The 15,520-nt window shown below is 52.2% G+C and overlaps 3 protein-coding genes across 3 annotated transcripts; 1 reads left to right on the top strand and 2 right to left on the bottom strand.

Annotated features, from left to right (window-relative positions):
• Window positions 1-1,005: 1,005 nt before the first annotated feature.
• B0T23DRAFT_365699 (fungal-specific transcription factor domain-containing protein) lies at window positions 1,006-3,419 on the bottom strand. The gene is made up of 2 exons (XM_062836373.1): window positions 2,151-3,419; window positions 1,006-2,078 (listed from the first exon to the last, which is right to left on the bottom strand). The coding sequence occupies exons 1-2, from the start codon at window positions 3,147-3,149 to the stop codon at window positions 1,095-1,097; spliced, it is 1,983 nt and encodes a 660-aa protein (XP_062689369.1). The 5' UTR covers window positions 3,150-3,419; the 3' UTR covers window positions 1,006-1,094.
• A 3,329-nt stretch (window positions 3,420-6,748) lies between these two features.
• On the bottom strand, window positions 6,749-8,414 carry B0T23DRAFT_388463 (uncharacterized protein). Its single transcript, XM_062837755.1, has 3 exons — window positions 7,558-8,414; window positions 7,335-7,459; window positions 6,749-7,282 (listed from the first exon to the last, which is right to left on the bottom strand). The coding sequence occupies exons 1-3, from the start codon at window positions 7,982-7,984 to the stop codon at window positions 7,028-7,030; spliced, it is 807 nt and encodes a 268-aa protein (XP_062689368.1). The 5' UTR covers window positions 7,985-8,414; the 3' UTR covers window positions 6,749-7,027.
• Window positions 8,415-8,678: 264 nt separating this feature from the next.
• Window positions 8,679-15,405, top strand: B0T23DRAFT_415382 (OPT oligopeptide transporter protein-domain-containing protein; the record flags this gene model as incomplete). The annotated part of the gene is made up of 11 exons (XM_062839589.1): window positions 8,679-8,799; window positions 8,860-9,003; window positions 9,058-10,128; window positions 10,162-10,283; window positions 10,337-10,438; window positions 10,509-11,058; window positions 11,743-11,823; window positions 11,977-12,065; window positions 12,572-12,659; window positions 12,921-13,221; window positions 13,284-15,405. The coding sequence occupies 11 exons, from the start codon at window positions 8,679-8,681 to the stop codon at window positions 15,403-15,405; spliced, it is 4,791 nt and encodes a 1,596-aa protein (XP_062689367.1).
• Window positions 15,406-15,520: the final 115 nt, after the last annotated feature.

Here is a 15,520-nt window from a genome sequence, read left to right as displayed (position 1 = left end):
CGGTGATGAATTACCAAAGCTGTGTCCGTCAAGCTTTAAGGCGCATGTTGTAAGCAGGCAATTGAACGGCGCCGGAAAGTTCGGGCACTCACACCGGTGTTCAACGCAGTTCATCTTTGCGGGCATTACTTTCACTACACACTTACCTGCGGCATCACATATCTGATGCCTTCCATATTCCCCTGTTGACAATCCAACGTGTATTCTAGTAGGAATTCCTTGTGACAGGGTCGCGACTTCCGTTTCGTACATTTGTTACATCTTTTCGCTTGCCCCCTTTCTTCCACATTGGCGCAGCTCAAGCGCCGCGCTTCTATGAATTCTTACGATCAAGCCTCAGTAGGCCAGCGCCTCGCTTTGAGAAACAGCTGCGCAAGAAAGGCACTCGAATTACGAAACCGTTACAGAGAGGAACCTGGGGTCAGGTTGGTTTCACCACCCCGTCGAGCCGGAGGGTGTTACCGTCCAATTTCCCTGTTCCTTTCCACTTAAGGGTGTCAGTAGCGCCCTGTTCATCATACCCTCCGTAAAGGCTCCTTTACGAGTCAAGAACGGCACTGCCCTTCCAATCTGTCGAGCGCTACCCTCGTTGAAAATTTGCTGGGAGTGAAACAGTGCACCAAGGCATTCAAAATATGGCATCCTGAGTCTTCGCAAGCGCATAATGAATCATCTGGAAAGTGTGGGAGCAGATGTTTTCGGTGTGATTAGGGTATTCCCGTCAACTAGGGCCATAGACCAGGAGACGCAGAACCGGAGCAAATTGTCCGCCTTTCTGTTGGTTTCCTTACTACCAAAATTCACTCCACGGGTTTGCTCACCAACCAGCTGCAGCGGTCAGCGACTCGCCGCCAGTAATCGTCCTGCTATGGAGATTGCTCTGGGAAGTCTCTGGTCCTTGAGCATAAAAGATCAAGTTCACCTCAGGGGACCGAATCTCCAGCGCCCAGCGCATCCGGAGAGATTGTTTCGCACTCTGTTGCAATATTTCAACAATGCTTTCATGTCCGACTGCTCACTGGGATGTCTTCTTACTTTCCACAAAGGCCTCAGACAACTGACCTAATAGTCTCTGGGACCAATCTTACAGAAGTTTAAGTAAACAACAGCCCCAGATTCGATCGCTGCATAACTTCCCTCCAATCGACCTTCACCGACGAGATTGAAAGCAACCTATCTCTTCCACCGCCATTACACTCCTCAGACATGAAACTTGATCTCCTTTTGACCCCATCAACTAGCCTCCAGCATTCTTCAACAACAGCTTTCAACTCCCTTAAACTTCCCAGCGTCGAGTCAACACCTGACAAGCGGTCAGGGACCAAGAATTCTCTGAATACTTCCCTTTGTTCCCCTGTTGCCAGACTCGCGCAGACGCAATATGGCCAGGCCAAGCTCCTGGGGCTTATAGATTCGGGGATCCTCTTCCAGACCGCAAGGGAACGCTCAATACTCTCGCTTATCTCAGGCACACTGGCCAGTGGCCCTGACACGATTGAGTGCAAGTGTGTAAGCAAGGCGTAAGAGAAAACCAAGCTTTGGGGCCCGTTGTTGCTAGCGCTACCTTCCAAGCGCTGGATTCCTTCTTCAAGTCTATTCTCCAGTTTGGAGGCGCGGTTGACCAGCTCTCTTATACTGAGGTTGCCTTGGTTCTCCTGGTCTCTCTTCCAAACTTCGAGGGCAGTGGCGTCCATTATCGCTACAAGGATCCATGGTTCACAGCCCGTGGTGGACTGGAAAGAAACACAGAAAGAGGGCGAAGAGGCGAGGAGGTCCCGGTAGGAGGCGGCCGCAGAAGGAACCTTCTTGAGAGAAGAGGACGAGAGGATGTCATTCCAGATCAGAATGGCACGAAAGAAAGAGAGAGCTGTTTGTTCCATGGGAGACGGACCAGGCGGTACTGGGCTACTGGTGCCTAATGGGAGACTTAGAGGAAGTTGCTGTTGCTGGGATGGAGCTATAGAAGATGTGTTCATCCCGCTATCAGTCGTCGAGGAGGCCTGGCGCAGGTCGTCAAGGAGGATTTGGACTGCCGAAGAGAGGTACGAGTGGCAGCTTTGCATGTTTTTGCCTAAAGCCTAGGGTAAAAGTCAACAACAACAACAACCACCTGAAAACCTTGCATTGGGTCAGCGGCTGATCTTACTCACCTCCAACAGGGCAAGCTGTACCGAGCATATCAAGCTTTCGCCAAACACTCCCCCAGAACGTTGCCGTTTAGAGTCCATAAGCTCACAAAAGCTGTCCAAAGCTTGCATCCTGTGCGATTGGTAGTCATGGATTGCTCTAGCGCGAGCATCACTATGTCCGGCAAGAGTCAGTGACATGTGATAGGCGCTCATGCTGAGGGAAGCATGATAAAATGTCGGAGACCTCATCAGCAGGAAGAGTGCCCAACTCCTCTGTGTTGCTGATGACGAACGATAGGAACCATGTTGTAATGGACACGTCTCGCCGATGAAGTGCATGACCAACTCGATATCATTCTCTGAAGTTGGGGGACCATGCATGCCCGAACCAGTGTCACTGTCAGAGCCCAAACAAGAGAGACTGAGCGGTGTTGGCACTTCTAATGGCTGCTTGGAGTGTTCCGAAACTTCAGGAAGACGCTGTAGGGCTGTTGTGGGGTCCAAGTGTGAAATCTCGACCAGCGCTGCATCCGTTTGGCCATGACTCGCCCAGATATCATTGTTGTACGAGGCAGTAAGAGAGTCGGGGGCTATTGTTAAGGCATCAAGAAATTCGAACTCTATCGCTGTGTTTCGTTCATGCCCAGAGGAAGGGGACAAGGCGAACGAGAAGTCGGACGACAAGAACGGCGACAGCGAAGGTGACTCGGCGGCCGGGATGGGAGGGCTACCGATGTCGATAGTGCCCCTGGAAGATGTCGATGATTCGGATACGGATGGGTTAGAGGCATGGCTTTGTGTGGCCGTTGATCTTCGACGTCTTCGTGTCTGGAGTTGAAGCCTGTTCGCCTCTTCCCTTTCCCTGTCTCCTCTATCTTTCCAGTTGGGTTTGGGACCGTAACCATGGCAAAAGATGCCTCGAGATTCGCAGTTTGAGCAGGGTGGTCCTCCTTCGAGACACTTTTTGCGGCGTAGACGACAAGTCCAACATCCACTTTTACTTCGTTGTCCCGACGGCATTGGAGAAGGAGGAAGAAGGGCAATTTGAGAAACCGCAAGCGTGAATTAGCCCGTCAGCTTGTTGTTGAGATGTTGCTAATGGTGGCGGTTGACGAGTGACGGCTTGCAAAAGTGGATGGGAAGGGGCTTCAACCTGGTGTAACGGAGCTACCACTTTGAGACCAAGACAGGTTTGAGGACGGGGATATTGATGGGTAGGGTGAGACGGAGAAGCTGGCTGAATAAGATGAGTGAACGGCATTGACAAATTGTCCCAAGTGTCACTCTCACGATGGGGGGGGGGGGGGGGGGGGGGAGAAAAGCGAAGGCAGTCTCATGCCCTTTTTTCAGTCTCATTTCGACGCCTCTTTCCTGTTTCAACATGGAGGGCCCTAGAAGCACAGTGAGAGAAGCTACGGTCAACATCGGAACACTGATTTGTTGTTGACATGACATACAAGCAGGGAGATGCGAATTACAGCAGCAGCAGTAGCAGCAGCAATGGAGAGCATCAACCAAGCACCCAGATGAGAATCCAAGTCCCCGCTAGCCGCCTAGATCAGATCTCTCAGCAGTCTAATGATCGACATTGCCGCATAGCTGAAAGCTGGGAATACCCTGAGACCGTCCGGAATGGTACTAGCTACCCCCCACCTACGATGGCCCTTCGTTTCTGGTCCCTGCCGGTCCAAGTCATTCAGTGTGACATTAACCCCACACTCACCAATTATAATGTCACACAATTTGGACCCTCACGGGGAGTGGATGGGGGTTGACTACCTAAGATTGAGCGTCTGTAAAGAGAGGTTAACCCCCCAACAGGGGACTGCAGAGAGTTCCCGATGGGATTCTCGAAAGGCAAGGGATCCTTGATCGGGAAAACTCGAAGAGGTTCGGTTTGGGTTTTGCGGGCGGGTGGGTGGATGGCCAGCAGAAGAGAAAAACACTGGAGGATCCTTAACAATGGGACTCACGTCATGCATACACTAGTCCATGATCAAAGGGGCGAGATCGATGGTTAACCAGTTATTTTGTGTTGTATGTAAGTGCTCTGGGGCTGTTTCACCATGCAGGTCTTCGGAGATGGCTGTTGGGTGACGCTAACAGGTAACCACCAAGCTTTCACAGTTCGGCGACCTGCAGGATCATGGCCACTTCCCGCCCCAGGCTGTAAGGATCGAGTTGAGAATGTGTGGTGTACTCGTTACGCGTCCCTTTCAAACACCGAATGCTCAAGGCTGTTCGTATTATCTAGTTACCGGAAGTTTTTGAGGGACCCCGACAAGACAATCCTCGTGCATATGGCTATTGGCCTGGAATCCCGAACCATTCGAGGGGGAGGAAGAGAAAGGTCTCGCCAGATGGGCAGTCAAGACGGGAGGTCCCCAAGTATCGAACCCCTTCTGGAAAAGAACCAGGACGTCGTCCTCTAACCTTTGCAGTCAGTCTAGCCCTCTCGCCCGCTGAGGTCCCGATACATGTTTGGAAACCACTGAGACCGCAAGCGCACATCTGTAGATCCGGGCGGGTGACCTTCTTGTCTCATTGGCCGAGACCCAGTCCGGGACGGCTAGATGCCGAGCCGATCTGGCAGTGTACATCCAGGTCCCGGCATGGGGATAGGGGCGGGCCAAAGCCCGGTGATGGATTACATAAGTGGAGGAGGCTCTGAGACAACAACTCCAAGCAACCCATTGGTTAGTTGTATGTATTGTCTACACTTGTAGTCACGGCTGACGTGCGACTTTCCAGACTATTGAAACTCCAGATGCACATTTACGCCATCGTTATCCTTTTCCAGAGGGGATATGCGAGTGATTATACAATTATCACGACGAGTTTCAGCAGGCTGAAGATCTGGATCACCACTCTTCGATGTGGTGATGGGATACCTAGGCTCGCCGACCGAGGTACGTACCTAAACAAGGTGAATGTACGAAAAGGTCACTTACTTCAAGTGTGGAAATTCCCGAATTACGAGAATCTCTGGTTCTACAATCTAGAAGCAGGAGAACACTAACCAATATCACATCTCATATCCGCCTGTCGTGTCCCCCTCTTGCACCCCCTCATCTTTGTCGTCGAAACAAAACACCACTTGTTCAACCCCACACGACAAAACATTCCTTGCGTGTCTCGGTAAAAGCGGTGACCGAATTCCGTTTCGCCCTGCCTTCCCCCCCCCCCTTCCTCCAGCAGTTCGTGTTTCACAGCATCGGCATCACATACGAGTTTCTCTCGTTCAAGGGTAGTTCCAGCTCTTGATTTCAGGTTGTTTGACTATAAACATACATATACCTACCTACATTGTTGGTTATATGAAGGTAGGAAGGTACATCAGTGGCGTGGCTCATGGGTTTACCCGTTCTCCATCTTCGCTTTGACGCCGCCAAGTATCACGATAATTCCAATGACGGAAACCAGAAAAAAAAAAAAAAAAAAAAAAAAAACAGAATTGTATTTTTGGTTTCGCTACGGTGGTGGTGATGTACTAACTTGTATGTACCAAGAGTTGCAGTTGTAGTTGCTGGACCCCTCATTTTTTTATATGTTGTGCGTCGGTGGTTTTACGTGATGGGATTGAACTGAATGAATGGAGGAATGGATGAGGATGCCCGTTCGGAAGATTACAGTGCGTCCTCCCTCATTTTGTGCAGTTGCGGTGCGGGCCGCGGAAAGGAATAAGGTAAGGTATCGCCAAACAAGGTTACCTGAGCCCCAGGTTACCTACCTACTGCGATGCCCAGCCGGAACCGAACGGGGCGAGTGCCGGGGGGGGGGGGTTCCTACTCCCCGATCTTGATATGCGGGAAAGCGGGGTCCCCTCCCTCCCTTGAGGTTCCCCACCCCGAGCCCGTTCCACACACACACTTGCGGGAAGGGGCCCGGGGTTACCTATAGGGGGGGAAGACGTCACACCTAGTTAAAGAGCACCCACTACCACCCATTGTACACTACTGTACTTACAGCCAAGAAGAACCGCTGCTGCTCCTTCGATCGATATATCGAGACCGGCGAGGGACCTTTTCGTCGAGTGACGGGGCTCGAAAAGGTCCACGTGAAGGGACGGACGGACGGACGGACGGGAAGAAAAGAAAACTAGGTAGTCTAAGTAGCGGTGAAAATGCATGTACACTACCTACATACCTACATACCTACCTAGAGCCTAGCTAGCTAATGTCGAAGAAGAATAGGTAGGTACGTCATGTTTCTTTTTGGTGGGCACGGCATGCGGGATACATACCTAGAATGAGAACTAGGTGATGACGAGGTATGTCTCGGTTGGCGAGGTAGGTTGAGGTATGTAGGTAGGTAAAATCTGAGATTGTTTGAGATTGGTATCACCACTTGGCGGGAAGTGTGTGGGGGTGCTAGAGGTGGTAGTCCCACGTTACTTTTGCGGAGAGAAGAGGATGGGAGCTCGGGAGGTGAGGTGAGGTGAGGCAAGGGAGAGAAGTGAAGTTAGAAGGACGGAGGTTTTGGTGGATTCGACTAGTAATCTGGACTGACAGTACTATAGCTTGGTCAGACCCCACCTTGGGACTAGAAGAAGGAGAGGTGGAGGTAAGCTATTAGAATAGTATCCTACTTACTTTGTATTCATTTTCTTTCGAAACATAGCTAGAGGTACCCAAGGGAAGAGACAAACCCCGCTGCATGTTCCCTCCCGCAACTAACTTAACACCTCATATACGATCGATCGTACTACCCACCAGGCCAGCCAACCCATGTGGTGTAGGTGTATCCCTCATCGCAACCCCACCATTATTCCATTCCAACCTCAACCGTCTTGGCAGGTACCAACCCACCTGAACCCAACCTCGACCCTACTACTCTACCTTTGCTCCCATCGACACCTCTATCAATCCATTTCCACCCCTATCTTCTGGTGAACCAAACTAATGAATAACCTTCCACTCCCTAAACCGATGACGCTCAGCCCACTCAAACACGGCCCCAAAGTCTTTGCACGTATGCTGATATCCCCACCCCGTGCTCCCGCTCTCGTCGGGGTACGTGATCCATTCGAGAGTGGTGTCGGCATTGCACATGATGCCCTGCCGGAGGTAGTCCCAGCAGTGTGTCAGATGAGGGGTGTTGACTTCGTCCAAGTTGCCGGATTTGGCGGCAAAGTAGCCTGCGCGGGTCATGTACTTTTTGTGAGTCAGTAGTTGTTGGGAGGATAGGGAGGACAGAAAAGCTCACGAGACAGTGTAGTTGATGGAAAACGGAGATCATGGCGTGTTGTTGCTTGTTGGTTTTATTTAGCCGCGGGAGGTCTGGTAATGCTTCGGATGTCTCGTTGGGGAGGAGGATGAAGCCTTTGCCTTCTGTTTGTTTGGTGTTATTCGCTTGTTAGTTATACAACGTTATTCGGACGAGGACGTTTCAGAATAGGAGACTGAGAGAGATGAGGATGATGACATACTAGGAATCATGGCAGTCCAAGCCTGATCCACCTCCTCACTGGGTTCCGCTCCATAAATCGTCTGGAAACGAAAGATCTCAGTTCGGAAATCCACTTGGGGCTCCCAGGGTGGATGTTCGGGGTATTGGCGTGGTGGTTGTTCTGCGGTTGTTGGAGATACCGGCACTGTTGTTGTCATGGGCCGTAAAGTAACGGCCACCAAGGTTGCTAGCAATAGGACGTTGGACAAGGCAAGGAAAAAGGTGGTACAAGGAAGACTCAGGATCGCGAATTTGCCTCGTCCCGTAGTCGCTCGCTGCCCTAGAGTGCGTGGAGGGTTGGATTCGAGCAGGTTTTCCTTTTCTTCCATGTCGTCGTCGACCATGCGGGATCCGGAAGCGGAAGACCGGACGGTGGTGCTGCTTTGGTCGTCTCTGTAGTGGTCCATGATGTTGTCTGAAGCGTGGTAGTCGTCGTTATGTCTGTTGGACCTCCTAGGTCAGCTCGTATCCTAGAAAGTCGGGAGAAAGTTCAGTGGAAATCGCCTAGGTAACCATGAAAGTCAGCAATGGCTTGGTGGTTAAGGCCCCTGCGGCCTCCATCCCTCGAAGCAATTCCAGCGGCAACCGATGACCGTGGTATTGAGGCCCGTCTGGCGCCCAGTCTGCCGCCGCCGTCGCCCGCCCGACGGTCCGCGTTCAAGGCCGGGCATCGATCCCCATCTTTGGCGCATTCAGCGCTCGCGTCTCGTCTTGGCGCCACCTCCGACCTTCGCGCCAAATCCGCGGCGAGGTTCCGTCCCGGCCACTTGTGTTCTCTCGACTTTGGGGATTACCGCCATTGAGATTAATGTACCGCTATTGAGGTATTGGGTGTCGTGTCTGCCTCCGCAAGCAAAAGAACTGAAGCGGGCAGAAGCAAGAACGGGACCCGCAATCAGACACAGGTACGCCGGGGCCCCACTTTTCGAATGCTCCAAGTCGCTGTAAGCGTTAGTCCATGCCCCTAGAACAATGGTGTACAGGGGTCTTGTCACTAACAGACTCAGCAACAGGTTGCATTATTGTGAACTGTCAGCTTTCTGGGTGTCCAATTCAGCACCTCCAGGAAGGTCGAACACGCATGGCTCGACGACAGCCTTCATGATGTTTTTCTCCGTGCTGTTGACCCTGGCATCAATCATAGCAGCACATAATGAGGTCGTTGCCGATGACGCATGCTTACAGATAGCCCGTTCATATGACATTTGGACCAAGAGTGGCGGTACGTGGAAGCACATCATGCCCATTGCTTTGTTCATGAAGCTCACCCTTTGTTGCCTAGGCCATGGAGACTTCTCCAACATCCCAGGACAAACGGCATATGACTGTCTCATGTCCATGCCCGTTGACTTTGAGCGGGCAGTCAAGTTTTTGGATGAGTACCTGAAATATCTCCAGTTTCAGTCGACTCTAGATAGTCTCAAACGTGAGTGACTCTATGAGAAGCGAGTGTTGAATGAAATAAATGACATGTTCATAGATCCGCCATCCGGCTACAAGACACCCTCCATAGATCTTCTCAAAGGTTTCGACAAGATTCGACAAAAAGCCGAGAAAAGTATCTACAAAAGCCAATACGAATTCGACAACGACATCAAGTCCCTTATCCATCGAGCAAACGAAGGCCACCTAGAAATCAATCTCTGCTCCCAACAAATCTTCCACTTCCAACGCAGCCCGCCTCTGGTATCCATCTCATCAGACGGCCTCGAGTTACCCAAAATCTACACATGGAACGACGCAAAGTTGTTGATTTCCGGATTCCCAAACACACAAGTATCTCACCTGGTCGAAATCAACTCCATCTCCACCGCTTACTTCCTCCAAGCCCACCTCGCCCGGACTTTCCAATACCACGACCCCGACGCCCGCTACAACCACCTCTTCCCCTCACCCGTCAACCAATACACCGGTCTTTTTACCGGAGGCGGCTGGCAAAGCTACCAAGGTCTCTGGCCAGGAGCTGCCCACTACCTCCTCAAATTCCACAATGGCACGACAATGCAGGTTAACACAACCGTCACCTGGCCCGCCACCAACGGACCCATGAATTACACCGACGGACAAACGCTATTCAAAGCCGCTTGTCTACCAGACTACGCTCCCTCTCTTTCAAGCTTCTCCCACTCACCCATCGCACCCCCTCAACAACAACTTCACAGTAACGACAATGGTCCCCCTCCAAGCACAGAGGGAATCTACCCCACGCCCATCATCCGCACCCATCAGAACTCGTTAAGGGGGTACTACCTCAACACCACAAACCACAACGACACCGCAGTCTTACAAATCCCCACGTTCCAACACACAGCCGGCATCAACTTTTCGCAAACAGCACAAGACTTCCTCACGCGCGCCGCGGAGCAAGACGGCAAAACCAAGTTGATTTTAGATCTAAGCGGCAATCCCGGAGGGGACGTGATTCCCGGCCTCAATATCTTTAGTATCTTGTTTCCCGACCTCAAAATCCGCACGGCTACGCGGTTTCGGGCGACCGAGTTGGTGAAGCTTGTGGGCAAGGTGTATAGTGAGGTTTATAGTACAAAAGATGGTGGACTAAAAGATGCTGAACTAAAAGATGCAGGACTAAAAGAGGAGGAGGAAGAGGAGGTGCCAATTGATCCCCCTTTTGTGGCGAGCGTGGTGGTCAGACCGGATCAGAAGGGTAGGTTTACGGGGGGGTGGGAAGAGGTTTTTGGGCCGGAAGTGACACAATGGGGGGGAACATGTCGAGATTACTTGCGCATTTTGATTTTGAGCTGGCTTCGACGGAGACGGATCCGGTGTTTGGGTATGGGGCGTTCAAGGGGGTGAGTAAAGGGGGAAGAAAGAGGCCGTTTAAAGCGGAGGATATCGTTGTTGTAAGTCTTCCTTTTCTTCTTTCCCCTATTTATGTGGGATTAGTAGGTAGGTAACTGACGGACCGGAAAGATGACAAACGGCGAATGCGCATCCACCTGCGCCCTCCTCATCTCCCTCCTCCGTCGCCAAGGCAAAGTCCGCACCCTCGTCTTTGGCGGCCGTCCCCGACATGCACCCATGCAAGCCGTCGGAGGCGTCAAGGGAGGGCAGTATTGGTCTCTAACAACCATTTACCGCCATGTTTCGCGGGCTGTGGAGTTGGCTATGTCTAAGGGTACCTCTACCTCTACTACTATCCTGACTGAAGAGGAGTTGCAAAGACTGAAGGAGTTGGCGCCTGCTGATCCTGATCCCAGAGCTGCTGTGGGCACCGGTGGGTTCCCGCTGAGGATGGGCTGGAAAGGAGAGGGAGGGGTGAATTTTAGGGATCTGTATTACCTTGAAGATGGAGATGATGATGAAGTGAGTGGGGTGGAAAAGGGGAAGTGGATGAGTACAGGGACGGTTCCGGCGCAGTTCATCTATGAGCCAGCGGAGTGTAGGCGGTTTTTCACGGTGGAAATGATGTTTAGGCCGGCCAAGATGTGGGAGGTGGCGAGGGAGGTCATGTTTGGGAGTGGTGAGTGTGTTAAAGGTTCGGAAACTAGCTCTAGGGATGGAGGGGTGGGGAAGAGTCCACGTAGGTAGGTAGGTATCTCTAGTGCCCTGTATGGATGTAAATGATCTAGCTTCTTGTCTTTTCGCTTTTCCCGTCGCTTTCATATCTGATTTTATCTATCTGTGTCTATCTATCTGGGCTTGGGTGGGTATAGTCAAGTCAATATCATAGTAGCTGAGATCTTGATCACGACTTCAGGTACCTACATGAAATTGATAAAGAATTGCAGATTGCTTGAATGGACACTTTGTATTTCCTACTTTCCCTTCTTAGGTTTGTCCCTTCTTTCCTCCCCTCTCCCATCCCAAGCCCCCCTCCCATTGATCCCACTAGGTACACTCACGTAGCAAACCCCATATGTCCCCCCATCCACTCCCTAATCCGTTCAAAATCCTTACACTTCTTTCTAATATTGAAATCACTCTTACTCCCACCCTTTCTGCTTTCATCTTTCAGAAACACCACGGGCGTCACATCCGCCGTGCACATAATCGCCTTGCGAATCGTCTCAATGCAGTGATCAATGTGTCCCCTTACCACTTCTTCAGGAGCCCGAAAGGCGGTCACGTTGCTGTAGTCGTAGGCGTCGCGGTACGTGTATTGCCGGACGAGATTGAGGCAGTGTAGTTGGTGGAAGACATCTAGGAAGCCTAGTACTTCGCCGGTATCTGAGGAAGAGGAGGAGGAAGAAGAGGAAGAAGATAGGTATTTGGGGGAGACGTGGACGTAGGCGCTAAGAGGGGTTTTGTTGAGGAGGGCGAGTTTGGATTCGGGAAAGTGGATCGTTGGCACTTTTTGTTGTTCGTTGTTAGCATTTCTTTCTGTTAGTGCAAATCAGGTTGAGGTGGAGGAAACTCACTACGCCACAACTTCAGCCAGGCCTCCTCTACTTCCGGCGTGGGGTGGCCCCGGTAAGGAGAGGGTTGCATGAGATGGTTCTGGTCTGTAAACTCTACATATCGCAGGTCGTCGGTTTCTAGGTAGGGTGCTGGTTGGGTGTTAGCATCCTTGTTGTATGGGAGAAGGAACAAAGTAGGTATGTGCTTACAATATGGTGCCAACTGTCTCGCACACGCCAAGTCGGTTGGAAGTTTCCGTGAAACCACAATTGCGTATATGGCGAGAAGTGTGATGATTACTGCTTGGGAGATGACAACAGTCGGATGTGATAATATTGAACGGTGTCGTTTTGGAAAACCCACTGACCAGAGGGAGCTTGGGGAGTTGGATCGGGTTGGCGTGCCGTTTTCGGATTCGTCGATAGGGTCATACTTCACCTCCTCATGGTCCCTGTTTACCGTAAAAGACTTTTTGAAGATGTTCATCTCTGCAGTATTTGTTTACCGAAACTGAAGCTGAAGAAGGGAAAGCCGAAAAGGTGGGTGATGTAGGGCGAGGTTGCTTGCAATCAATTTATCGTGCTATTGATAGGCTGGCTTGCTATCATAGGCAAAATGGAATGGTAATATTGAAGACCGACTATCGAAGACTGCCACCTGTTGGTGGACAATCGTATGTATCTAGCGCTGGCGGCGTGGTCGTTGCGCCAAATTTCCCCTTTGGTAGAACATGCGCTTCGCACCAGCAAGCCACTCAGACCTTGCACTTGGCACTCAGCGCACGCATTCGATACCTTGTCTCCAAAGCTGGGTCTTGAAGGTCCTCATGCGGAACTTCATTCGAGGAATATCGTTTACAAGCAGAAAATTGCAGCAAGAAATATGACACAGCAGGTTATGGCATCCTGAAACCTGCCCGAGCACTTGCCCTAACCCTGATTATCCCCTTCTCGCGCCGAGCCTGACAACAACTTCAAACTCAAGCCATGGATGATCGAGACGTTGGCAGCAGCTCGTTGATTGCAGAGGATCTTGATGAGGAGGAGGAGGCTGACTTGGTCATCCATCCATCCGAACTTGGATCAGAGTCCGATGCCTTCATCAAAGAAAATAACCGAAGGTCATCCTCTCCTACTTCCCCTCTAGACGTAGGGACAAACCATGATCGAGAAGACGCCGAGGTTGGACATCTTCCAACCGAAGATGACGAGGTGATCGATCCTCGACTCAGGAACTATCCCATTCCCCTCGTAGCCAAGACAGTCGACCTACACAACGATGAAACGTAAGTTATCTCCCACCAGTCCTCATCTCGCAACCAAACCAAACACTAACAAACCACCTCAGCGAACCCCTCCTAACCATCCGCTTCTGGATCCTCTCCACCCTCTGGGTCATCATCGGCTGCTCCGTCTCTTCCGTCTACTACTTCAAGCCCTACTCTGTTCGTCTCTCTGGCTACGTCGTGCAACTACTCTCGTGGGGGATGGGCGCCCTCATGGCGCGTCACTTCCCACAGAAACAGTTCACCCTCACATTACCTATTCTTCAGAAAGAAATTGCATTCAACCTCAACCCCGGCCCCTGGAACCCCAAAGAACACGCCCTCGTCATCGTCGCCTACTGGGGCAGCACCTACACCGCCTACGGCCTCGGCCCGCTCTCCGCCATGGAGCTCTACTACCACAAGCGCATGAGCAGGTCGTGGGCCGTCTTGTTTCTCATGACCACGCAACTGATGGGGTACGGCTTTGCGGGCTTATACCGGGACGTCTTGGTGCGGCCGCCGGGCATGTATTACCCTGGCGTGCTCCCGAACGTGACGCTGTTCAACGCCATGCATCGACACCCGTCCGTGACGAAAAAGTCGCTGGGGTTTTTCGGGGTGGTGGCGGCCGCGGCGTTTGTGTACCAGTGGCTGCCGGGGTTTGTGATGCCTTTGTTGGCTTCGCTGCCGGTGGTTTGTTGGGTGGGATTGGGAAAGAAGGCGGCTTTTGTGTTAGGGAGCGGAACGTATGGGTTTGGATTGTTGGACTTTTCGCTGGATTGGAACTATGCTTCGTTTTTGACCCCGCTTTATACGCCGCTGTGGGCGACGGTGAATCGGTTTGTGGGAGCGGCCGTGGTGATTTGGGTGGTGTATCCCTTGGCTTATTTCTTGAATGTCAATGGGGCTCAGCAGTTTGCGCCGATGAGCTCGGGGACGTGGGATGCCGAAGGGAATCGGTACAATATCTCGCGCATCTTGACGCCGACGTATCAGCTGAACCGGACCGCGCTGGAGGAGTATTCTCCGCCGTATTGGTCGTTCAGCTACGCGATGCACTTCTTTTGGGGGTTCGCCGCGTCGACGGCCGTGTTGACGTATGCTGTCATGTTTCATGGGCGTCAATCTTGGGAGACCCTTCGAAGCTCGCTGCAAACCATCAGCAATCCCTTTGCAAAGAAGGATCACAAGCAAAAGAAGAAGAATGTTCAACACCGGGCCGAGTTTGACGACCCCTACCTCAAGCTTACCGCCCACCTCCCCCGCGTGCCGCACTGGTGGTATCTCGCCCTCCTCCTTTTTTGCTTGGTGATTGCCATTGCCCAGCTCTCGGGCGGCGACATGCAACTCCCCTGGTGGGGCCTCCTCCTCATCACGGCCATCTCGGCCCTCTTCACGTTCCCCAGTGGCATCCTCTTTGGGTTCACCAACGTACAAATCGGCATGGACTACCTCTCCGAGCTGCTGGCCGGGTTCCTGTTCCCCGGCAAGCCCATCGCCGTGCTCACGTGCACTGTGTACGGCCGGCAGATCCTCGAGCAGTGCCTCAACCTGGTCAGCGACATCAAGTTTGGCTTCTACATGAAGATCCCTGAGCGCGAGCTGTTTGTGGCGCAGGTATATGGGACGTTGCTGGGCCCGTTTGTCAACTGGGCTTGTATGCGGCTGATCATCGATACGCAGGGGCCGAAGCTGATGCGCGAGGTGATGTCGGGGACGACGTGGAACGCTTTGAAGACCAAGAACTTCTTTTCGCTGTCGGTGATTTGGGGCGTGCTGGGTCCGCAGGTGTTCTTTGGGGGCGAGTCGCCGTATCGGTGGGTGTACTGGGGGTTTGTCGTGGGACCGCTGGCCGTGATGCTGCTGTGGCTTGTACAACACAGACTGGCGAGGCCCAAGTGGGGGAAGGTCGCGAGCGTGGTTAATCCGGTGGTGATGCTGAACGGGGCAACGCTGTTTCCCATCTATCCGACGACAAACCTGACGACATCGGCGCTGGTGGCGGTGGTGTTTATGGGATACGCGTACAGATACCACCCGGTGTGGTTCCGCAAGTACAATTATCTGCTCGGGGCTGGGTTGGACTGTGGCGCGCAACTGGTGCAGATGGCCATGATCTTGGTGGTGGACTTGCCCAATGTGACCATGCCGCACTGGTGGGGGAATGATGCCGTCGCCGTGGACAAGTGTTACCCCGTTTGACTGTGGAATTGGTGGTTGTAGGAGGAAGAAAAATGAATAAATCGAATTGATGAAAGTACGTGCTTGAGTGCGAAAACGCTCGGGCCTCCTGTGTCAATCTTACATACACAGTACA

This window comes from Neurospora hispaniola (assembly GCF_033458365.1).
Source record: "Neurospora hispaniola strain FGSC 10403 chromosome Unknown B0T23scaffold_8, whole genome shotgun sequence".
Lineage (NCBI taxonomy): Eukaryota > Fungi > Ascomycota > Sordariomycetes > Sordariales > Sordariaceae > Neurospora > Neurospora hispaniola.
The sequence above is the reverse complement of the archived record's forward strand: the minus strand, read 5'-3'. Positions and strand labels throughout refer to the sequence as shown.

Excerpts from the sequence above, each read along its gene's own strand:
- B0T23DRAFT_365699 (XM_062836373.1), bottom strand. The coding sequence starts at position 3,149 with ATGCCGTCGGGACAACGAAGTAAAAGTGGATGTTGGACTTGTCGTCTA. Across the intron at positions 2,079-2,150 it reads TACAGCTTGCCCTGTTGGAG|GCTTTAGGCAAAAACATGCA; the intron begins GTGAGTAAGATC and ends CTTTTACCCTAG.
- B0T23DRAFT_388463 (XM_062837755.1), bottom strand. The coding sequence starts at position 7,984 with ATGGACCACTACAGAGACGACCAAAGCAGCACCACCGTCCGGTCTTCC. Across the intron at positions 7,460-7,557 it reads TTGGACTGCCATGATTCCTA|AAGGCAAAGGCTTCATCCTC; the intron begins GTATGTCATCAT and ends CCAAACAAACAG. Across the intron at positions 7,283-7,334 it reads TCCATCAACTACACTGTCTC|TACATGACCCGCGCAGGCTA; the intron begins GTGAGCTTTTCT and ends ACTCACAAAAAG.